This window comes from Eptesicus fuscus, chromosome 6, assembly GCF_027574615.1.
Source record: "Eptesicus fuscus isolate TK198812 chromosome 6, DD_ASM_mEF_20220401, whole genome shotgun sequence".
Classification (NCBI taxonomy): Eukaryota; Metazoa; Chordata; class Mammalia; order Chiroptera; family Vespertilionidae; genus Eptesicus; species Eptesicus fuscus.
The window spans coordinates 79073352-79096589 of NC_072478.1; the positions used below are offsets into that span (position 1 = coordinate 79073352).

The following is a 23238-nucleotide window of genomic DNA, read 5'->3' on the forward strand; positions in this document are numbered from 1 at the left end:
GAGAATTGAGTTTAATGGGGATGGCTTCATAGTCACCCAACGCCCAGATTACACGTTATTCTGGGCCCACTGGATTGAGACAACCCAACAGGGGTCAAGGAGCCCAGGCTGGCTTCCACTTTCTGGTCCAGGCCCAAGTATCCTGAGGAAAACAATGACAGCGGCCAGTCAGGGGGACTGGATGTCCCCGGAGCCATGGATACTTGAGTTGGACAGGCTTGGTCACTGCCTGCTGTGCAACTGTGGGCCAGCATGCTAACCTCTCTGACTTCGCTTTTGCCACCTGTAAAGTGGCTATGAGCCTTATCTCTGTCTCAAAGCTGCAAGACCTGAAGTAGATGGTGGGGTGTGGTTCTCATCATGTCATACCTGAATCCCTAGCCCTTCCCCCCCCCCCCCGTCTGCTCCATTAAAGCTGGCATTTTCCTGGGAGTGGTACCCCACAACATGGACTCTTTAATTAGAATGTCTTGGATTTAGCCTTCTCAGATGGGGATGCTGAGGTGTGGGAGAGAAGAGGCTGACCTTTGGGCCACAGGGAGGGGGAAGGATAGGAATGGGTTGGACCCAGGGCAGAGAGACCTAGGTTTCTTTGGTGTCTGATCGTTCCTGGGGGCTTCAAAGTATGAAGAAACATAAAGAGCCAAGGCTTTCTCTGTCCCACACCCCCCAACACATAGCAAGGCCACATGTTAGTTTCAAATAGGGACTTCCAGGTGGCAGGTGAGGCCTTTGCAGGGTAGTGAGGAGCTTGGCACATGCCTGTGTGGAAGAGCTGCTGGGACTGTGGGAGATGGGAGTGCTGACGGAACAGACAGGGCTGAGGGACCAGGGCGGGAAGAGGAAGTGTAAGCCTAGACAGCTGAGTGCTGTCCTCCTTTTAGCCTTCAGACCTCTCCTGTATGCTCATCTCCCCATGTTCTTGCAGGTAAGAGGCTGGGGAGGGGAGAATATTTATTGGGGGCTAAGGAAACTGAGGCACAAGGGATTGGCTCAGACTCAAAGGCAAACAGTGGCAGAACTGGGGCCACAACCTAGGTTCCCCAACACTCCTGGCTTAAGCTGTCCTTGACTCTCACGCTGGCTGGTGATGACCCTAGGATGGAGCCTGCAGAGTGGAAGAGGAACCTTGACTGCATAGCCCCGTGGGCCCTTCATGGCTGCATCTGTGCCTTCGGAGGCTCCCGCCCATTCCCGATGATCACACACTGTGAGTGATGTTCCCAGTTGGGCCAGCCCCCTCTTCACCTATGCCCAGGTCCATGACTCTCTTAGGGATCTCTGCTATTGGCACTCCCCAGGTTGGAACCAAAGGGCTTTGGACTGCTGACCCCTTAGGCCTGGAAAGGGTGAGCCCTGTTGGCCTTGACTTCAGAAGTGGTTCACTGGGAGTAGGGTAGTGAGCCAGGGATGCGCCCGGGAGAAGTTTGCCGCCATGAGTGATCTTTTTTTTATTTTATTTTATTTTTTTTTATTTTTTATTTTATTGATTTTTTACAGAGAGGAAGGGAGAGGGATAGAAAGTTAGAAACATTGATGAGAGAGAAACATCAATCAGCTGCCTCCTGCACATCCCCCACTGGGGATGTGCCCACAACCAAGGTACATGCCCTTGACCGGAATCGAAACCTGGACCCTTCAGTCCGCAGGCCGATGCTCTATCCACTGAGCCAAACTGGTTTCGGCGCCATGAGTGATCTTGCAGACAAATTCTGGGACATTGTGAGAGCCACCTAGGGGCCTGATCAGGGTCACTCACTGTCCCCATCCCCCAACCTCCCACCTTCCTGGGGGCTCCTTTCCCCTTCTGGGGAGCCCTGCAGGGAGTCGTTGATCCGAGTGCCCTTGAGATGAAAATACCTTCCTTTTTGTACACAGGGATAGTCACGGTGACCCCCACACCCACTCCTGATCAGTGTGCTGGTTAGCCAGAGACAACCAGGCACCATTGTGGCCCTGGGTTGGGGCTCACTAAAGGTCACTGAGTCAAGTTTATGTTGCTGGAAGTTGGTGCTGTCCTCAAATGGAGGAGCAGACTCTGGGTTTGGGGCCTTACGCCATGTGGCAAGTCACTTCCCCTTTCTGGTCTCCGTTTCTACATCTGCCCTGTGCACTCTCTGAGGAAGGACACACCCACATGCCCTTCACTGGGGTCCCCAGGTCTCCAGGCTCCTGCAGCTCCCGCTCGCGAGCACAGCATCCAGGGGCAGCTGGGTGGCCCCTAGAGTTGGGCCAGCCTGGATTTGAGTCTCCCTTCCACCATCTGCAACTTGGGTGACTGACTAGTCACTGCCCCACTCGGCTCTGAACCTCAGCGTCCTCATCTGTGACGTGGATGGACTGTGATGCCCACCTCTTTGCACCTGGCACAAACTTGATTGATGGTGGTGACATTGTAACCGGGATGGCGGCTGTCCTGGTTTCGGTCCCCCCGGCCTTGGTCCCAGGGATTCTGGGAAGGAGACAGTGCCCGTCTGCTGGCTCAGCCAGCTCGGCCACTGACCTTCAGAGCACCCAGGCTGTCAAGGCCACCTGACTGCCTGCTGGGCGGGCGGTGGCAGGGGTGAGCGTCCGCCAGCGCCTCGCCTGACACTGCCCTCCCCTGCTCCCACTCTCCCCTCTCTCTGCGCCTGTGTGTGAGCTAATTAATCTCAGCCCCTTTGGGAAATTAGAACGCTGCAGCCGAGGCCTCCTCAGCCTCACAGTGCCTGTGCTGCTTCTGGTCCCTGCCAAGATCCACTGTGGTTTGGGGGCATGGGGTTAGGGATGGGGGCAGCAGGAAGAGCTGCACAGTCATGGGTCTCCCTGAGCTCCCCACCTCCTGGCTGAGAGAGTGGGCGGGGGGGGGGCTCTGGCTTCTCAGCCCCGTCCCCTTCCAGACAGCATCCATAAGGACATGGGGCAGTCCCCCTGCTTTGATGAAACCCAACCCCCAGTGCCTCTCTGACCCGGTCCTGGAACTGGGATGGTCACCCCCTCACCCTACATTCTATCTCATTGTGGGGTCCTCTTGCCTGCCCAGCTTGGACTGAGACAGATGTAATTATGGAATTTTGCTTGGGAAATTAATTCAAAAAAGTTAATTAATTGACAGTTCCAGAGGTGGCAGTCTCCATACCCAGCCAGTCCTACTGACATGAGTGCTGACCCGCCCAGGACATGCAGCTTCCTGGGCAGGCTGGGAGGGGGCCCCAGTGACCTGGCTGGGCAGCCCGGGACAGGCAGCAGATGCACAGCGAGGGGGAAAGCACAGACGAGTGTTGTGACCCAGCGTGGGCACCTGGAAAGGGTTTGCCAACTGAGTCTGCTGAGATGAACTTGGCATCCTGAGAACCCAGCCCCTTGTTTGTATGTTCAACAAGCCATTGCCAAGCTTCCACTGTTCACCGATCCTGTTGTCTCAAGTGCCCCCCATGACATGGACCACGGATGTTCTGTCCAGGTCTTCCGGATCCCTTTTCTCAAGGAACCCTCTGAACCTGTACCGAAAGTCTTTCCCAAACGGCTCAAGAGACATTGTTGGGCCCATTGTGCAGATGAAGCAACTGAGGCTCAGAGACGATGTGACTTGCTCAAGTCATTCAGCTGTATCCTCCAGCAGGATGGGGTAGGGGTTCTTCCAAAGGGCTGAATGCTCCCTGGTCCACCTGGAAGGCAGTGATCTGAGTGTCCAGCCCCTCCCAAGTGTCCGTGACAGGAGCCTTGAAATTGACTCTCTTTCCCAAGGAGAAGGCCAGAGAATATGACCAACCCTTTTCACCCTGGCACTCATTGAACTATTGTGTCCTCCCTTCCTCCCCCCACCCACACACACACATCCCACCCTCAGATATTTCTGTGTACATGTAGGGGCTTCCCCCCCACCCCACCCCACCCCACCCCATCTTTAGGATGACCCAGCTAGGCTAAGGCAGGAGGCCCCATATCCTAGGGCTCCCTCAGTATACAGGGGCCCCACTTCCAGGTCCCCTCATTACAACAGCCCAACTAAGTTCGAGTGCCTGGAGGAGTGTGGGCTTGGTACAGTCTTATCCAGATAGGAGAGGGTCAAGGCTGGGGCAAGAGGTGGCTGGGCCAGGGACAGGTCAGAGATACTGACTGCAGGCGGCCAGCAAGGTGAAGAATTTGGGCTTTCAAGAGGTTGTGTGACCTTCGGCAGGTCCTTTAGCTTCCCTGAGCCTCATCTTCCTCATCTGAGAAACAGGGATGGCCATGTATACCACCCAGAAGGCTCTGTTGAGGTGCAGGGAGGTATAACTGTTTGAAGCATCTGACCTTGGCACTGGGCTGAGTGGGAGAGCAGGGAGCCAATGGGACTGCGATGGCCAGCAGGTTTGGGAGCTAACAGCCCAGAGTCCTGGGGCCTCTAGGGGGAGTCCGTCTATACAGCATCCACTCAGGTTTGTTTGGTGCCATATAAAATTGTCAACTTAAAAATTAGCCTGCTGTACTTGGTCAAACATTTAATTAACTCACCTTTAATGCCTTGGTGGGGCCAGGCCAAACGATTTCACGGGCCTTATACAGCCTGTGGGCCAGACGTTCCCCACGCCCCGTGTAGGCCTTGCCTGTCACAGTGGTTCAGAATAAAAGTGACCATCAGCAGCAAGCTGAGCTGAGCACTTTGTATTCCATATCCTGGATGTGGTCTGTAGTTCTGGGTTTCTTTAAGGATTGACCTCTCGTCTTGGGTTTAAGTGGGACATACCCACTCCTGAGCATCCTTTGAAGCTTCCTCTGCCCACCTCACCTCCTCCAAATGCCCTCGTTGGCACCAGCAACAGCACCCACTCCAGTACGTTAGGCCATTGGCCGAACACTTGGGGTTCTCTGCATACACTGTTAACCCTTCTCCTGTGTATGTCTGTCCACTTTCCCCCTAGACTGGGAGCTTCCTGAGGGTGGGGTCCATGGCATCTTTCTATATCCCATGCCCAGCACAGAGTTAGTGCTGGACTTGGGTTATAGGGCTCCTGTTTTGCAGATGGCCCCATGAGGATGTTGCTCAGCTAAGGTTACAGTTTTTTGAGGGGCAGAGCTAACTTGGCCAAGATGGGTGTGGAGCTGCTGGTTCCTCTGGGGCAGTGGTCGGCAAACTCATTAGTCAACAGAGCCAAATATCAACAGTACGACGACTGAAATTTCTTTTGAGAGCCAAGTTTTTTAAACTTAAACTTCTTCTAACGCCACTTCTTCAAAATAAACTCGCCCAGGCCGTGGTATTTTGTGGAAGAGCCACACTCAAGGGGCCAAAGAGCCGCATGTGGCTCGCGAGCCGCAGTTTGCCGACCACGGCTCTGGGGTCTTCCTGTGGACCTCAGGAACTTCCCAGGCTCCTTTGGGGCCTGCAGCTCCTGATCAGCTGGCAGGCAGTGTCCTGGGTGTCCATCCTTGAGCCCTGTGCTCCTGAGAGCTGAGGGAGGGAGGGGATTTTTGACATCAGGTGTCGGGCCTTCATTTCTCCCAGCCTCTGTTTCTTTATCTGTAAAATGGGGATCCTGGTACCTCTCTGCGGTCGTGCTTGGTAAGGAGGGGATTAAAATAAATAATGGATGCCTGGAACTTAGTAAGAACTCCTTAAGTGTTCCCCATCGTTATTATTACTAACACTGTTGTTATTATTATTTTTTTTTTTTTACCATCACATTATTATTCATGCTCCCAGGGCCCTAGCAGCTGCCGTGGCTCTGGGCCTGGGCAGAATTCTGGTCTGCAGAGAAGTTGGTTTCTAATTAGTCAGTGCCCCAAGGAGAGGGCCTGGATTTTTATTTTTGCTGGAGGATCCCACCTGCCCAAGGCTTCCGCAGCCTGACAGCCACTGGGCTTGGGCTGTGCCCCCTCTCCAGCCTCAGGTAGGGGGCCTGGCTCCGGGCAAAAGCCTCCCCAAATTTCCCCTGCCACTCCCTCCGCCTCCCAGACCTCCAGGGCCATGAATCATTTATGAGGCAAAAATGAAACCAATTAAGGACAAACTTTGAAAGCCTCTAATTGCTGTGCCTGGTGGCACCCAGGAATGAGGGGAGGCCGGCCCGCCCGGTGCGGAATCTCCTTGGCCCGGCCTTCCCAGGCCGCCTGCCCCACCGCGTCCCAGGGCGCCAGGGCTCCCGCCGCCTCCCGGCCGGCCGCGGACGTGCCTGCGCGGCTCCGGCTCCGGCTCCGGCTCCGGCTCCGGCGGCGGCGGCTGCTGCGTCTGCCGCCCCGGCGCCCGCCGCCCGGTCCCAGGCCGGCTAATTAGGGCCGCCCCCCTCCCCGCGCCGCCCGCCAGGCCCGAGGTGATGGCGGCTGTTCCTGCCGTTCTGGGGTCTGTGACCCAGAGCTGGCCGCGCTTCTCGGGCGGGAGCCAGCTCTGCTCGCCTAGCTTAACCCAGACAAGCCCAGGACTCCCTGCTCCTGAACTAGGGAGGCTGGGGCTCCCTGCGCCCCACTGTGGGGTGCCGGTTTGTGTGGGCTCTGCGGAGTGCTGGGGTACATGGCTTGGACGGTCCCATTCCGTCCCCCGGGGGGAGAGATGCTCATCCCAGGGAGAGCAGAGGGGGCTGGGATAACGCTGATCCGATGGGATCTGGGGGGACACAGGGGGAGGGGCGGGATCCAGCTCTTCCCCTCAGCTTTGCCACCAACAAGGTGACGTACCCAGGTTCCTCAGCCTCCGTTTCCCCGTTTGCAAACGATGAGGGCTGACTCGTTTTCTTCTGGGTTTGGCATTCGAGGAGCTAGGTTTTATTTGCCCCCCACTCCCCTCTCTCGGGGGCTGCTGAGGAGGTGAGGTCAGGGGCTGGATGAGGACCCAACAGGGCCTGCCTCCCTGCCAAGAGCTCCGGGCACCCGTGGCCAGCCTGCTCTCTGTGCTGAGGGCCAGGCAGGCCCTGGGCACTCAGGCACGTTGTTTGCTGAAACCGAATTTCTGTGCTTGTGTTTTTCCATAATTATATTAGCAGGTGGGATTTTTCCTCGGGGAAGCGGTGGGAGGGGGAGCGCCATGGCAGTGTCCCCGCCCGCTCTGAGCATGAGCTGGGCTCTGCCCGCCTGCCCGTAATGATTTTTTAATTATGCAGCCAGTGCTCGGAATTGCTAATCCACCTCCAGCGCAGCATCCCCTCCTGCAGCTCACACCCCAGCCCCTCACTGGTGTCCCCAGAGTGGTGGTGCCCAACCCCACGCCCTTCGCTGATGCCTGTGCTGGGGACCGCCGCCGCCGGGGGAGAGAGGGTAGACCAGGAGGGGCGCCTCTCCGGCTGCTAGTGAAAGGACTTGGTGGTGGGGGGCCTGTGTCTCTCTTTGCCCCCCCCCCCGCCCCCAGCATGGCTTGCACCCTCCAGGACAGCTGTGCCCACCCCTGCGTGACGTGGCCACACCAGTTTCAGGGACATCAGCCCATCTCCCCAGCCTGTGTGAACCCCAAAGACACACAGAAGTATGATCTTCGGTTCTGTCACACTCACAGTTTACTTCCCTTCCCCGCACACACTCAGCCTCACAGTTACACAGGCACAACATCACACTCTGTGTTTCTCATACGTACAGCCATACCTGAGGACAGGGCACCCTCGGGAGACCTCACTGCTGCCTTCCCTGCCCTGCAGTGGCCCTGCCCCCACTCCCCTGTCTCCATACCCTCCCCACACCCCCACCCTCACCCCTGACTGGGACCCATTCAGGTCTCCCCGCTCCCACCTGGTGGGGTGGCTTCCTGTGGCTGGGGCCTGCCTGAACCTCCATCGACCTGGCCTGGGGGAGGTGGAGGGGGGTAGGGGGATTTTGCAGCGCTGTGGCTGCAGCTCCTCTCCAGGCGCCCAGCTGTGGCATCTGTCAAGGTCAGATAGCGACTCCGGAACCAGCCGGCTCGGCCCCACGGCCCCTCTCGCCTCATTATTTTTGTGTTCCGGGGCTGTGGCGGGCAGCGACACCTCCCTCCTCCTCAGCCTCCCGCCTCTTGCCTGCCTCCCCCACGCCTCTGCAGGGAGGGCCTTCGGTCTGGGGGCTTTTGTTTTCCAGTTTTGTTTTTTTTTCATGCTCAGGCCAGGCAGGCGGGTAGACGCTGGCCAGAGCTGTTGGGTTTTGAATGCAGACAAGGCAGGTGCCTCCCTCATGGCGGTGACAGGCTAGTGGAACCCTGGATTGGTTTCTCAGGGGGACAAACTGAAGCTGGGTGGAGCCCAGCCTCACCACAGCCCCAGTGCACCTGTGGGCAGCTTCCTGTTTCCATAGGGGCCCAGCACCTGGCATCAGTTCCTGTCTGCATCACCCCCAGCCCAGTTGGGCCTCAGACTCACATCCCAGACCCCTTAGAAGCCCCAATACTACTCACAGTACACACACACACACACACACACACACACACACACACACACACACACTGGTGTACACGTGGCAGAGATGTGTTGACACCCACAGGCCAGAAGAACCCACAAACATACATCTATCCACCATGTAAACCACTATGCTTGTACACATATTCTGGGGCATTCACTTACATCACCGATGTAGATGGCACACATTTCACTCTTACACAGGAAGGTCACACGAAGACCTCTGCCTACACTAGTATACCGTTTAAGCTCCATGTACACATCAATACTGAAGCCCACATGCACGTAGGCACACCCACAGTCCCCTGGCACATCCACAGCACCCCAGACACACGTATGCACACAGCATGCACAGGTGTCTGACACACCTCCCGGGTGGACACACGTAGCTGTACCTGTCCCTAGCGCTGCTCCTCCAATACTCCAGCCTGAGCTCACTCCTGGGGCCTGGTGCTCCTGGCGCACAGTTACACCACCCCAGGGGCTTTTGTCCCCTGAAATGCTGAAGTGAGCTTGACACCTCCCCCTTGATGTGCTCTGCGTTTCCAGGAAGCCCCTGGACAGTGGGAAATGGCAGTTGACAGATGGCTGCTCTGCCCACATGGCCAGACTCTTTATGTACGCCACCCTGAGCCCAAGAGCACCAAGATGGAGTGGGAAGGGGTCCCAGATGGGGTCATGGTGGACTTGGTGGCTGCTGGCAGAGAGGGCAGGCTCGGGGAGGCCTTTCAGGCACGGTCTCTGGGTCCTTCTGCCTACCTCCAGCTCCTGACTAGGGTGTGTGTATGTTGGGGTGGGGGATGAGATGTGGGCAGACTCCAGGCCCCTGAGGGTCTCTGGGGTATCCCTGGCCATCCTCTCACTTCCTCCTCCAGCTGTGGACTGCTGTGACCGCCCCTGAGAGGGGGAGGTAACTGGAGGTTTAGCAGGGGCAGGGCCCCCACCCCCCAGGAAACTCAAAACCCTGGGCCAGCCGCGGGTGGCGGGTTGGGGCAGGCACAAAGAGGGCCTCTGTGCGGCCCGGCTGGGCTGCCCACAGGATTCTGGGGGAGGAGGCAGGAGCCGGTTTCCGTCCCATTCTGCTTCCTGCGGAGGCCGCCGGAATGCCCGGAGCCCTGGCCCAGCCTGGCCTGTCCGGCCCACCCGCAGCCCCTTCCCCGGTCTTTTCCTGGGCCGTAGGGTACAGCTGCAGACTCTGCTGCAACCGTGCTCCAACGTGTTCTGACCAGAGCCTGAGAGCCAGGACCCATGGGAAACTTCGAGAGTTCCCCTAGACTGAGGGCTGAGAAGCCACAATCCCTTCCTCCAGGTGCCTCAGAGCCTTGGGCCTGTGCCGGAGAGCCAGGCCCTGTCGTCACACAGACCCCGTGTCAAGTCCTGGCTCTGCCACGAGTTGACCTTGTGACCTTAGGCAGACCTGGTGACCTTAGTCAGGTGACTTTATTTCCCTAAACCTAAGTTGCCTCATCTGTAAATGGGGATAATAATTCTACCATTCTAGAGAGAATTCAGTGAGTAAAATGCTTAGCACCTGGCAGAGAGTATGCACTCATTATTAGGGCCTGCCGTCATCAGGTCATCTGGGAAGATGGAGGCAGGAGGGAGCTGAATGCCGCTCACCCCAATAAGTCTCATTATCATCTGGGGTTTGGTCCCAACCCTATGACCTAACCCCAAACCCTTCTCTCTAGACCTCATTTCCCTAGCTGTAGATCACCAATCAAGGACCAATTTAGGCCCTCTGGGGTGCTCCCAGGATTTGGAGAAGGACCCTGTCACTCTCTGGAGTCTTTTTTTTTTTTTTCTCCTGTATTCTCTACCTCCTTCCCTCTGGGCCCCTCTGGAATCATGACTCCTGCAGTTTGGGATGAAGAATGAGAACCATTCTCCATTTTATGATGGGAAACTGAGGTTCAGTGTTGGAGAAAGGTTTGGTCACAGTTAACAGGAAGGGAAAAGATGGAGGCACAAACCTAGACCTCAGGACTCTAGTCCCCTAGCCAGTCATAACCGCCCCTCCCCAAACTGCAGAAGGACTGACCCCCCAATTCCTTGGGCCAAGTGTCTGAACTAGCCTTCCCTGGCTTGCCTAGTAGTGAGACCCACAAGCAGGGAGGCCCTAAGCAAGTGTATGGGCTCTGACTCCAGGTTGATGTCACCACTTTGCAAAACGTTCGCTAAGCTCCAGGTGGTTTTAAATGGGGAAGGCATTTTCTCTACATCACAACTGCTTATCAAATTAACTGCTCTGAAAGGGGCAATAATAATACTTCAGACAGTACGTATGAGGATTCAATGAGACCAGGAACGAGCAGCGCTTGGCACACAGGAGGCCTTCATTCCTGTTAGCGCTTATCTTCACGGTCCCATGTTACAGATGGGGAAATTGGCTCACAGGCCATAGGCCGAGATCGCGCTGCAAGGAGGACCCCTCCTCATCCTTTCACTCTTCCAGAGAAGGAACCTGGCTGTGGAGGAAGGCTTGTCTCTTTCAGAGGTGTCCCAGGCTCTGCATCTCACTCCCTCGAGCCCCAGGTCAGGGTACACCTCCTGGGCCTCAGTTTTCCTACCCATGAAATAGGCTGATCCCCTCTTCCAGAACTCTTTGGGGGTTCTGTGAGGAAGCACAGAGCCCGTGTACTCCTGGGGTTTCCTCAGCAGCCTGTTTCTGTCCCCAGGCAAGGGGGTTGTGCCTGCCCTGGGAGGAGGGGTATAGGAGGGTCAGGGGGTGTAGAATCCAGGGAACATGATTGCAGCCCCCTGTTCTGTCCTTGGCAGTCAATTTTGGGGTAGTAGTCTTGGGGACACCCTAGCGTATTGAGGGCACGTCCCACCCCAGGCCGTCTGCTAGGTGCTAGGAATGGCCAGTGTGTCCCTGTATGTGTGTCCATTCGTAGCTGGACTTGTGCTCTCTGGCAAGGTCTGCCCTTCTCCCAGCCTCCAAGACCAGTGTCCCATGGGCATCTCCTTGGGCCTGAGTGGGGCTTTTGTTCCCTCTGGAAACTCCCCAGGCTGAATCATGGAAATCAGAGACGGAACACCCCCCCCCACACACACACACACACACACACACACATACACGCACACACGCACCCAATTGCTCAGCTCAGTTCAACCACCGTAGCCTGTGGTCTGCTGCCTGCCACCACTGGCCAGTTTTCCATCAGTCTGTCGGTCCATCTCGCCTCCCTTGGAGGCCAAGGAGACCAGCCCACCAAGGTGGGTGGAGGCGTCTAAGAGGGTGGAACAGGGGTGTCAGGAGTGAGCATGGAACTGTGGAGGAAGGGTACTACGATGAGCCAGGGTATGCAAGTCTGCAAAGCTGGCTTGCCAGGCGATGGCAGCTCTGGCTCCCCTGCAGGGTCCTGAAGGCCCCACTGAAATGCAGCCTCCTCCAGGAGGCCTTCCCTCGGCAGGAGGGACAGCTGGGAGGCCGATCCAGCCAGCAGAGAAGACAGGGAGGGAGGGCTGGCCCCTTGTTCACACTCTGCTCTTGGTAGTGGTAATTATACAACTCTGTAAATTTACTAAAAATTACTGTCCAGCCACTTATAAATGGCTAATTTTTATAGTATATTAACTATATCTCAGTAAAGCAGTAAAAAAATCTCACAGCCACTTCTCCATTTCTTAGGAACCCTTTCAGGCCTGTGTGTCCCCCGTCCCCCACCCCCACCCCCACCCCCCCGTAACCTCTCTTTTATCCTTAACTCACAGGCGACTGGTCCCTTCTTGCAAGAAGGCCCTTCATTCCGCGCCCCACTCGGCTCCCCTTCTTGCTCTCGTTTCACACTGGGTGGCCCAGCTCCTGCGCACTTTTCCAAGAGGCCTGTGTCCTTCGTGTCTCTCGGCGGCACAGGGCACGGGGCTGCCGTTGGGTAGGTTGTGGGGCTGTGTGTACCTGAGCACTGGAACATCCCACTGTGGGCCACCTGCGGGCACGTCTGCATGCAGACAGTACCATCCCACGCCACGGTGCCCCGGTGCCCCACCCCCTGCTGTCTGGCTTGAGAAGCTTAAGACAGAGCTCTATTGGGGGTGAATCCTGGTTCCTCTGGGGCTGAGGGTGGGGTGAAGGTACAGCTACCACCTCTGGTGACCTCATTGTCAGCTGGCATTATGCTGTCACTGGCCCAGCATTCTGGGTTCCTGCCTGGGTATTTCCAAGCCCCCCAGGTTGGGGTACTCCCCTGGGGGTCTGTGACAGCTCACCCCCTGACCACGTGAAGGTGACAGGCACGGTAACAACTCTGGGAGATGGAGGCAGTCTTGGGGCAGCTGGGTCACCTTGCTCTGGACTACGCTGTCAATTGCCCAGGTGAGCAAAGGGCAGTCACCAGAGCAGGGTGGCAACTAACACTTGAGCTCTGGGTTCGAGTTCTACCCCAAACAGCACCAGCTGTTTGACCGTGTCCTGGCAGCTCCAATCTCTCTGAGCCTTAACGTCCTCATCTCGAACATTGGTTAAAAGTTCCGATTTCCCAGGTTCTGGAAAGGAGTCAAGGAGGGAGAGAAGAATGTAAAACATAAGAGCACAGGGCCTGGGACACAGCACGTGCTCAATAAATGCCAGCTGGTAGGGTTGGTTAGTGAAGGGAGCTTTCGTGTCACTCAGGGAGCTGGTTAGAGAAAGGCAGAGTCTGTGCCTTCTGGGGCTGACCAGGGTCTGGGGTCAGAGGCAAGGGGTGGCCCCACTGACAGGAGAGTGGCTCCAGCTTTGATTCTCTCTCTCTCTTCCTAGCCCAGCCAGTGACTTTGAACCCACAAGAAATTGTTCCCCATGGCCAAGCCCTGAGGCCTCCGGCCAGAGCGGGCTGGGCCCTAGGGAGGTGGGTCTCATCTTGTCTCCCCCAAACCTCCCCCTCTGCCTTCCTCTTCCATGGGTATGACCAGCTGCTTTCTCTTGGTCCCTACGTCCGGGATTCTCTCCTCAGGGCTCTGCCCTCATGTCGCTCAGACCGGGTTGGTGCGCTGGGTCTCTCGGAGCCTGGCCACTCATCCTCTGCCTTCGATGATGCTGTGTCCTCTAGCCTTTACCATCTGCCATGTCCTCTCCAAGGCCTCCTTTCTCTGACCCACCCCTCAGTTCTCTGTCTCATGATCCTCTATTCCCACCACCTGTCTCTGTTCTTCGGCCCCCCATGTTCCTCTTCGCCCCCCAACTCTCTAAGACTGATCTCCCCCACCCCCCTACACCCCCCTTGGGCTCTGTCCCGCCCGTCAGCCCCTGGTCCCAGCTCCTGGCCGGCCCGGCTCCTGCATGGACAAAGGGGTCCTTTGTGGGCTGACCGCGCCTGGCGGGGCGGCGGGGCGCTGGCTCCACATTGCTGATGAAACGGAGCCCTTTGTTGTCCCTCCTCAGGCGCAGTATTTCTTTTTGGGGGCTGGATGCGTTCCTGGCAGGGCCGATGATGGATGCGCCCGCCGCCGCCCGCCTGCCCGCCAGCTTTCCCTCCCGCTCATTCCCGCTCCGCTTCAACGCAGCCCCAGCTCCTCCCCTGCTGCCTTGGCACTGCCAGGCCCTTTCTGGCCTGGGAAGGGTTGCCGTATGCCCTGCAGTAGAAGGCTGGGGCCTGGGAGACGGCCTTCTCTTATGTCCTCCTGTTCCATGAGGAGAGCAAACGGGCCCTGTGGTCAGGGGTCCACTGAGACCAGGGCATCAGCTTTTTCCAGGTTCCGAAGGAGGGGATGAGCCAGGTAGAGGGGCAGATTTGGAACATCTTGGGGACCGGGACTTGGGGACTAAGTGTTGGTATCTGCCCACTCTGGGGTTTGAAGATAGTTAGCCTGCCTGCCAGTTCCCCCCTGTGTACGCCCCATCTTCAGTGGCTGTGGCTGAGAAACCACAGTGTTCCGCCTGCAGCACCTGTTCAGTGACATATCACGTCCTCTGTTCCTGAGCTCAGCATGTCCCAGGACCTGGGGGGCTGGGAGAGGGTAGTCCCTGAGGAAAGACAGAAAAATGGAGGATTTAAAGAGAGATTCAGAGGCAGGGCCAGAGATGAACAGAACCTGAGGTTTGGTCCCCATCACAAGAGACTCGGGATGGAGACAAAGCAGGGAGGTTCAGCCAGAGCACCAGCCCTGAACGCAGGCCGGGCTGGCTGTGTTGGAGGGAGCTGACTTCTAATTGACCTGCCAGCCCCGCACGCAGAGCCAGATCCTGGAGCTGGGAGGTGGCGGGGGGTGGCGGGGGGGAGTAGAGCAAGAGCAGAGTTAATGCCGCTATCGATTTCTGCCACCAGCCAGCAGGCCGCAGAGGCGGGGGGGGCGGGGGGGGGGGGGGGGGGGATGCGCACAGGGGCTAGGGCACAGACTGCTCCCCTCCCCAGCTCTCCAACCCGCGGGCGCCTGCCTTCTCCTGTCGGGCTGCTAGGAATGTCGTCTAGGGCTGGGTAGGTGAGCTCAGATGGGCAGGGGCTCGGTGAGTTGACTTGGGGTGATGGTCTCTGGCCTGATCTCACGAGCCCTAGGCCCCAACACCTAGCCAGGGTCCCTGGTGCCTGGAGGGAAACTGACCTCTGAGGAGAAAGGCCGAAGAGCTGGCCTGGGCTTGGTCCTTAGGAGGTAGGGTGGAGCAAGGCTATCCTTGGGGATATATGACCCTCTTTCTCTTACTACAACTCTGACGTCTGTGACACCTGAAGCCCAGCCTGGACAGGCCCTCCCGGGTTTGTCCTGGTGGAATCTGCCAGCTTGCCCAGCTCTTCCTCACCATTCATCTACTTTCACTAGGAAGGAGCCTAGGTGGGCTGGTGCCCACTGGGGCAGGGCAGAGAGTGTCTGGCTTTCTACTAATGGCTGCCATTTGCCTCTCCCTGGAGCTAAGGGTTTCCCTTTCCTACACTTGCTGCTCTTTGCTACCACTGCTTAGCAGTCTTGGGGCAGAGGCCTGCCTGCGTGGGGTCTCGATTTCTCTCTCTGTGTGTGCAGAGGGGTGGACTGGATGACCTCCTGGGACACGCTGAGTCCTGTGACTGGGGGATGGTGGGGTTGCCTGGGGACAAAGATGCAGTGTGTGCCGCCCCCAAGGCCAGGGCGGGGCAGGCCCAGCCAGATGTGTGCCTCCCCCTTGATCCACCAGCTGCTTAGGCTGGGCCCTGTCCTCCCGCCTCTTTTCTGGGGGTTGCTAGGCCAAGGCAAGCAGACAGGGAAGGAATGCTAGAGAGCCAGGGCTGATGAGGAAACTGCCACTCAGCTCCATCTGGAATAGTTCCTCCCCGAGCTCCTGGCCAAGGAGCCTGGCTGCTCATGTGCCTTAGTCTTGGGGCCTGAGCAGAACAGGTTCTGTCCTGGGAAGGGTCACACCTAATCTCAGTTCCAACTTGTACCAGCCAGAGGTCCCTCCTGCCCACAGCCCGGGTCCATCTGGAAGTCAGGCTGGAACACAGCCGTGAGGCCTGAGTAGAGATAAGCGTGGGGGGTCTGTGGTTTGAGAGTGAGAAGGAAGTGTGTGCTGATGTGTGCACAAGCGTGTCCCCCACTCTTGCAGGCGAAGGCTTGTCCTCTGGCATAGTGTCCTGTCTGCCCTGTAGCAGGAGGATACATGCTCCTTGAAATAAGGTTTCTGAGCTCTGTTTGGCAAATTCTATTAAACAAAAGCAAACTGTTTCCTTTACCTGCAGGACCTAGCAGAGCCTTGAGATAATTGATGTGATAGGAATAGCCAATGAGAATCCAGGGGCAGCTTCCCACACTTTTTGGTCTACGCCTTCTGTTGGTCTACCCTTCAGAGGCCGTTCCAGCTCCTCTTCTCCACAGTTGGGTCAGGGAAGGAAGGCTCGGAAGTAGGAGGTGACTTGATAATCTCCCCAAGCTTAATAAACATCCCCAGCTCTCAGCCCAGGAAGGACTGCCTGCCTCCATCAGGTCTCCCAGATCCTCGCAAGGCAGTTCTGGCTGAGCCACTTCATTTATCATCCGTGGGCTAGTCAATTTTCTTAAACCGTGTCTTCCTCATCTGTAAAATAGGATATTACTAGTCACTACTTCATAGGGTTCTTGTGAGTCTTAACTGTGATCATTCAAATTTAAAAAATCCTACCTATGGGGGCGGGCTGGAACTTACTGAATGCCTAGCGGTTGTTAGATATTGGGGTGGTGGTGGGGGGGGGTGGGGGTGAAGGAGGAGATGTTTACCACTGCTCTGACACTGCACCCTCTTGTCCTGACAGAGTGAAGACACTTCCATGTGAATAGCTGACCATGTGCCTGCCCTGAGCGTCGAGGCCCGCCAGGCATCGCTGTTGTGGGCAGCAGGGCCCAGCACTTGTCTGAGGACTCCCATAGTTGGCAGGCTCCCCCAGCACCCGGGTCTGGGCCTCGGCCCCACCATGTCGAGCCTCAGCAGTGGCTCCCAGGACACCAGTGGCAGTAGCAACACCACCAATGGCAGCAGTGGCAGCGGCCCAAAGGCAGGCGTGGCCAACAAGAGTGCAGCGGTGGCTACTGCTGCACCAGCCTCCGTGGCCGATGACGCACCACCCCCCGAACGTCGGAACAAAAGCGGCATCATCAGCGAACCCCTCAACAAGAGCCTGCGCCGCTCCCGCCCTCTCTCCCACTACTCTTCCTTCGGGGGCAGTGGGGGCAGTGGCGGTGGCAGCATGATGGGTGGGGAGTCTGCCGAAAAGGCCGCCGCGGCCGCAGCTGCTGCCTCCCTGTTGGCCAATGGGCACGACCTGGCCGCAGCCATGGCTGTGGACAAAAGCAACCCTACCTCAAAGCACAAAAGTGGTGCTGTGGCCAGCCTGCTGAGCAAGGCCGAGCGGGCCACGGAGCTAGCAGCTGAAGGACAGCTGACGCTGCAGCAGTTCGCGCAGTCGACGGAGATGCTGAAGCGCGTGGTGCAGGAGCACCTACCGCTGATGAGCGAGGCGGGGGCGGGCCTGCCCGACATGGAGGCCGTGGCGGGCGCAGAAGCCCTCAACGGCCAGTCCGACTTCCCCTACCTGGGCACCTTCCCCATCAACCCAGGCCTCTTCATCATGACCCCGGCGGGCGTGTTCCTGGCAGAGAGTGCGCTGCACATGGCGGGCCTGGCCGAGTACCCCATGCAGGGGGAGCTGGCCTCCGCCATCAGCTCCGGCAAGAAGAAGCGGAAACGCTGCGGCATGTGCCCGCCCTGCCGGCGGCGCATCAACTGCGAGCAGTGCAGCAGTTGTAGGAACCGAAAGACTGGCCATCAGATTTGCAAATTCAGAAAATGTGAGGAACTCAAAAAGAAGCCTTCCGCTGCTCTGGAGGTAACGGCGCCTTAGAGGGAGGTGTGTGGGCTCTTGTGTCCGTCTGGCAGTCCAAACCCACCCCCAGCCCCACCTTTCCTGCCCGGGTGAGGGTCTGGGGGACGCCCAGTCCCTGGGCTCTGGGGTTCCAGGCCAGTCTTCGAGACACCAGTTCACTGCCCCCAAAATCAGAGCCACATCCTGACATCCTGTTAGGTTGTCGTTTGCAAGGCAAGCATAAAACTCCAGGCAAGGGCCTCGCATTCCCAGCCAGGCCCGCCCCCCCCAGGAGTTCTGGGTCAGGTATTGAGATTCCCATACACATCCCAACTTTCCAAGTTTCAGACATGTCCTAAAGCTTCCCGTCGGTGACCTAAGATTCTGGGACTCTTCCCCTGTCCCATTTGACAGGGTTCTGTCCCGTGGACCCTGTGGCTTTAAGGTAACCCTATCACTTGTCCCTTCAGAGCCTCGCCTTTCCCCCAAGGCCACTCAAGGATAGAGCAGCTCCAGTGCTGGCAACCCTGCTCTGAAGCCTGGACAAACCCTGGTTCTCGGCGCCTCATTGACATATTTGGGGTGCCTTGAGGCCCCAAGATCAGTCTGGTTGCACAGCTAATGACCAGGGACCTATGGGCCTGGAGTTAGGTGGTGAGCCTGGGGTGTGGGCAAGGCCTGTGCACTATGGGATTGGCTTAAAGGAGTCCAAATGGTTCCCATATTGCTCTCTCTCTGCCTTGAGGCTAGGCCTGTCCCTGTTCCCCCAGCTGTGTCAGCCCAGCTGTGGTGCCAGGCCTGGGTACAAAAGCATCTTTTCTGCCTGCTGTCCCCACCCCTCTATGAGTGGGCTTGATGCAAATGTCCAGAATGGTTGGAAAACAATAATGGCATCTCAGCCGTGGCTACCCACCCCCTGAGCCCCAAATCTCATATATCTGCTCTCCTGCCCAGAGAATACACCTATATGCACACAAAGGCACCCACTCTCGTCTGTTGTAAACACACACACACACCCCCGTGCACATAGACGTAGCCTCTCAATAAACATAGCAAGTATCCTTTTTCCCCACCACAGCTCCAAACATGCTACACACTGTAGCAGAGCTCAAGGCGTACATCCATATATGTGTTCAGTGCACACGCTTACACGCTCATTCGACAGAAACCTGCACACAGCTCCCAGATGCACCCCAGCCGCCTGGTGCTTGTGGCCTTTGGACCAGGGGAAGGGCTGTTTCTGTCTGGAAGGAGGCTTTCTGGGCACAGTGGTTCAGGAGGCCTCAAGGTGCTCCAGGCCTTCAGCGACCCAGGGGGTCAAGGCTCCTTCTCTGGCCTGGTCAGGATGGCAGGAACTCCACAGGGTGGCTGCCTTTACTCTGTGCCCATCCCTCCACCATGAGACCATCCACGGGGAACATCTTGGCACCAGACCCAGCCGGACCCTGACTGAACTCTCTCCTTGTTTTTGTCTCCCGCCCCCCGCCAGAAGGTGATGCTTCCGACGGGAGCCGCCTTCCGGTGGTTTCAGTGACGGCGGCGGGAACCCAAAGCTGCCCTCTCCGTGCAATGTCACTGCTCGTGTGGTCTCCGGCAAGGGATTCGGGCGAAGACAAACGGATGCACCCATCTTTAGAACCAAAAATATTCTCTCACAGATTTCATTCCTGTTTTTATATATATATATTTTTTGTTGTCGTTTTAACATCTCCACGTCCCTAGTATAAAAAGAAAAAGAAAAACATTTAACTGCTTTTTCGGAAGAACAACAACAACAACAACAACAACAAAAAAAAAGAGGTAAAGACGAATCTATAAAGTACCGAGACTTCCTGGGCAAAGAATGGACAATCAGTTTCCTTCCTGTGTCGATGTCGATGTTGTCTGTGCAGGAGATGCAGTTTTGTGTAGAGAATGTAAATTTCTGTAACCTTTTGAAATCTAGTTACTAATAAGCACTACTGTAATTTAGCACAGTTTAACTCCACCCTCATTTAAACTTCCTTTGATTCTTTCTGACCATGAAATAGTGCATAGTTTGCCTGGAGAACCCACTCACGTTTATAAAGAGAATGTTGATGGCGCCATGTTGAAGCCCCTCTGTTATCCATCCACGTGGGCAGAGCTGCCTTGAGCTCACAGAGGGGGAGGGAGAAGACTCCCCAACCCCCAGGCCCAGGCCAGGCGTGCTACACCCACAGTCCCCACAATAGGATCCCCCACCCCCAACAATGATTTTGCAAAAATGAAAAGTTCTGTTTGTTTATTCATTGAGATCTGGGAGCCCATGTCTCGATAGTTCTGATCGTGATCATGGCTGCTTCCCTTAGAGAAAATAAGTCCTTTTTCCCCAGCCTGGCTGATGGCGACAGAAGAAAAGGGCTTCTCTGCGTGGTCCCCTGCCAGTGGGGGTGGGTGCCCAGGGGGGTCCCCTTCGGCCTGGGCCCTCTTGCCCGTGGCCAGCTTCCTGCTGATGAACATGCTGTTTGTATTGTTTTAGGAAACCAGGCTGTTTTGTGAATAAAACGAATGCATGTTTGTGTCATGAAGCACCGCTGGCTTCTTGCTCTTGGGTTTGGGGGGGCTGCTGCTGGGCAGGGATTGTCTGGGATCACCTTTGGGGAAGAAGAGGAATCACCCAGGGACCTTTAGAGTGGGATCTCTCGGGAAGTGAGGCCCTCTGGATACCCAAGGGGGGCAAGCAGGAGCAGCCAGCCTGGATGCCAGGATGGAAATGCTGTTAATCTGGCAGTGGCTGGTACTAGATAGAGCACCTCCCCTGCCTGGTTGTACCCCTGCCTCAGAACCGGAACCTCCAGGGACTTTCATTCACCTGGGGCCACCTTCTCTATTCATCTAAAGTCAACAGCACCTGATCAGTGCAAAGCAGCCAGCAGTCCTGGGGGTGGGGCTTGAGCTGCTGTTCAGGTCCTTATCTCTCCTTACTTGCAGGGATCTAGTGCTCCCCCAACCACTGATGCGTGTCCCCAGGGTTCATAACCAGCACACGCACGCACGGACCCCATGCACCCCTCTTTAGGCCTGAGGGCCTTTGGACTGGGGCCTAGGGTGTCCCTGGTTTGTCTCCTGTGACTATCCCCGCCCCCAGGAAATTTGTTGGCACAAGGTTGTCTGGGACCTCAGAGGTCAGATGACGGGAAGTCACCCTCAGAGCCTCATGGTCTAGGCCAGGGAGCCTGAACCAGAAGAGATGGCTGCTGTACACCCCAACCCCCACCCTACACATCACAGAGGCTGGCTGCAGGATAAGGCCTATCACCCACTGGACAGGGAGGCATTCTTCCCACCCAGCTGCTTGGAGCCTGGCTGAGACCGGCTAGACTTGAGGAAGGCCTTCCTGAGGATGCTGGGCCTGGCTTCAGGTGGGTGAGGGCTTTGGGGATGATGGAAGGAGTTCTGAAGCTGAGTGGGCCGAGAGGTGAGGGACACGGGACGGCTCGATAACGTCTCCGGGGGGGGGGGGGGGGAAGCAGCCATGTTGGTTGGGGGTTCTGACCCTCAACCCTTTCCCGTGTGCCACAAGCTCCTTTCTAGCACCAGGAGCTCGGCAGCCTGGCCTGGCACAGCGGGGGAGGTGGGAGGCTGCTTTCAACTCCGTCTCTGCCTGGGAAAAATTCCCTTTCATGTGGCTGCCTGTGATCTCTCCAGGCGGCTCTGCCGATGGGGGCGTCCAGCGGGGAGTAGAGGGAGGTGTTGCAGCGGGGGCACCCTCACCCCCTGCACAAGGCAAACTGCAGCACCTCAGAACCTTGAAGGGATGGAGAGGATCCTCCTTGCGGGGGGTGGGGGGGTGGGGAGCCTGGCCAGCAGGGGGAAGCAGGCTGGAGGCCCCTGCATGCCCCCACCTGGCTGCTGGCAACACAAAAGCTGCAGATGGCCTCGGCCAGCCCTTAGGTGCGGGGTGGATGGCTCCTGTGCCAGCCCCAAGGGGGAGGGGGGTGCCGTGACTCAGCCAGTCTGTACCTTGCAGTGTGCCAACTTACAGCCCAGCCATAGCTCCCGCCCCCCTCCCCCCACACACACACACACACTACAGAGAAGCCCTCACCTTGAAGGCCCTCACCTCTTCCAACTTCAGCTGTTTTCGCTCCGCTTTGTGGAAATGGTAGGTCAGCCCCCAGGCAGGGGTGGGGGTAGCTGTGAGGTTGAACACATGAAACCTCAGTTACCTCATCTGGGAAATGGGGACAATTAATAGTCTCTCCCATAAAGTGGCCTTCGGATGAAATGAGATCACTCTAGGGAAGGGCCTGGCTCATCTTAAGCGCTTGATCTATGGCAGCTGGTGGTGGTATTTTATTTTTATTTTAAAATGTTTTTATTGAGAGAGAGAGAGAGAGAGAGAGAGAGAGAAGAATCAATGTGAGAGAGAAACATCAATCCAATCCCTCCTGTATGTACCCCGACCAGAGACTGAACCTGAAACCTGGGCATGTGCCCTGACCAGGAATCGAACTGGTGACCTGATGAACGGGACGATGCTCAACCAACTGAGCCACACTGGCCAGGGCTGACGTTACGATTTTAAAACTATTGACCTAAACCTCACCAAGATGTCCCCCACCTTCCACCCAGGGTGTGTGTCTTCCCTAAAAACATCGCCATCCCACCTCCCACCTCACCCCTTCCCCAGCAAGCCCCAGCCCTGTCTGCCTGCCTGTTGCTCTGGCTCACTGTCTCTGAAGCTCTCCTGATGGTCTCTGACTCTCCTGTGTCTCTGAACCTCCATGTCGCCCACGTTTCTCCATCTCTGTATCGTGTACTTCCCTGCCTTTCTGTTACAGGTTCATCCCTGCTGCTCTCCTGTCTGACAGAGAAGTATTTAGAGGTGGCTTCCCCTTGAAGTATGCCCAGTGCCCCTCCCCAGGAGGTGCTCTCAGCTCCGCTCTGCTACCGTTGGGAGCCTGACCTCCTAGTGACCCAGGAGCCTTCACCTGGGCGGCAGGGAGTGGTGTGATAGGCTGGAGGGCACAAGGGGCTGGAGTCAAAACCAGCCTCCATGCAGCCAAGTGGTGTGGTGTGTGTGTGTGTGAGAGAGAGAGAGATGGGGGGGGGGGGGGGAGAGAGAGATGCTCCAAGGCCCTGACAGCCACGTGAAGCCTGTGTGACACTGTGTGTGACACTGAGTGTGTCATGCAATGGGTCTATGACAGTGTGTGGTAAACTATGATGTGAGACCTCTTGTGGCTGTGGGTTAGTATATGATGTCAGCAGCCACACTTTGGGATATCCTGTGACATTGCATGTGTAATCCTGTAACATTGTACAATCCTGTAACAGACCCAGTGTGGTACCAGGTTGTACAACTGAATGTGTGACATTGAGTGATTCTATATGTGGGACATTGGATATGCCACATTGATCATGTATGGCATACATGACCCTGTGGCAGACACTGGATGATTCCATATGGTTTGTGACATTGTATCTGGGAGGCCATCAGGGTGTGGCCCTGAGACTGACGTCAGCGGTTCTATATGATTGTGTGATGCGGGCTGGTGACCCTGTGGTCGTGCCCTGGGTGTGTGCTCATGACTGTGTGTGTCAGCGTGCACCTGTGACCCTCAGTCATGCCGGCACCGTGTGCCTTGTGTGTCTTTGTCTACAGCATTTCCCGGCTCTCTTCCCTGACAGCCATGCAGCTCTGGGGACAGAGTGGGGGCCCTGGCCGCCCCTCACCCCCAGCC

General features: G+C 56.9%; 1 protein-coding gene across 4 annotated transcripts in view; it reads left to right on the forward strand.

Annotated features, from left to right (window-relative positions):
- CXXC5 (CXXC finger protein 5) overlaps positions 1-20079 on the forward strand; it is a 33812-nt gene extending 13733 nt beyond the window's left edge. For 2 of the 4 annotated variants that reach the window (XM_008141561.3, XM_008141568.3), the window contains exons 2-3: positions 16484-17554; positions 19020-20079. In XM_008141561.3, coding sequence (XP_008139783.1) covers positions 16643-17554; positions 19020-19064 — 957 coding nt within the window. In that variant the 5' untranslated portion in view covers positions 16484-16642 and the 3' untranslated portion in view covers positions 19065-20079. Of the gene's footprint in view, positions 1-12026; positions 12188-12479; positions 12628-16483; positions 17555-19019 lie in introns of those variants that run through there. The other 2 variants (XM_054717930.1, XM_028147391.2) reach the window with 2 other exon arrangements.
- The last annotated feature ends 3159 nt before the right edge of the window (positions 20080-23238 follow it).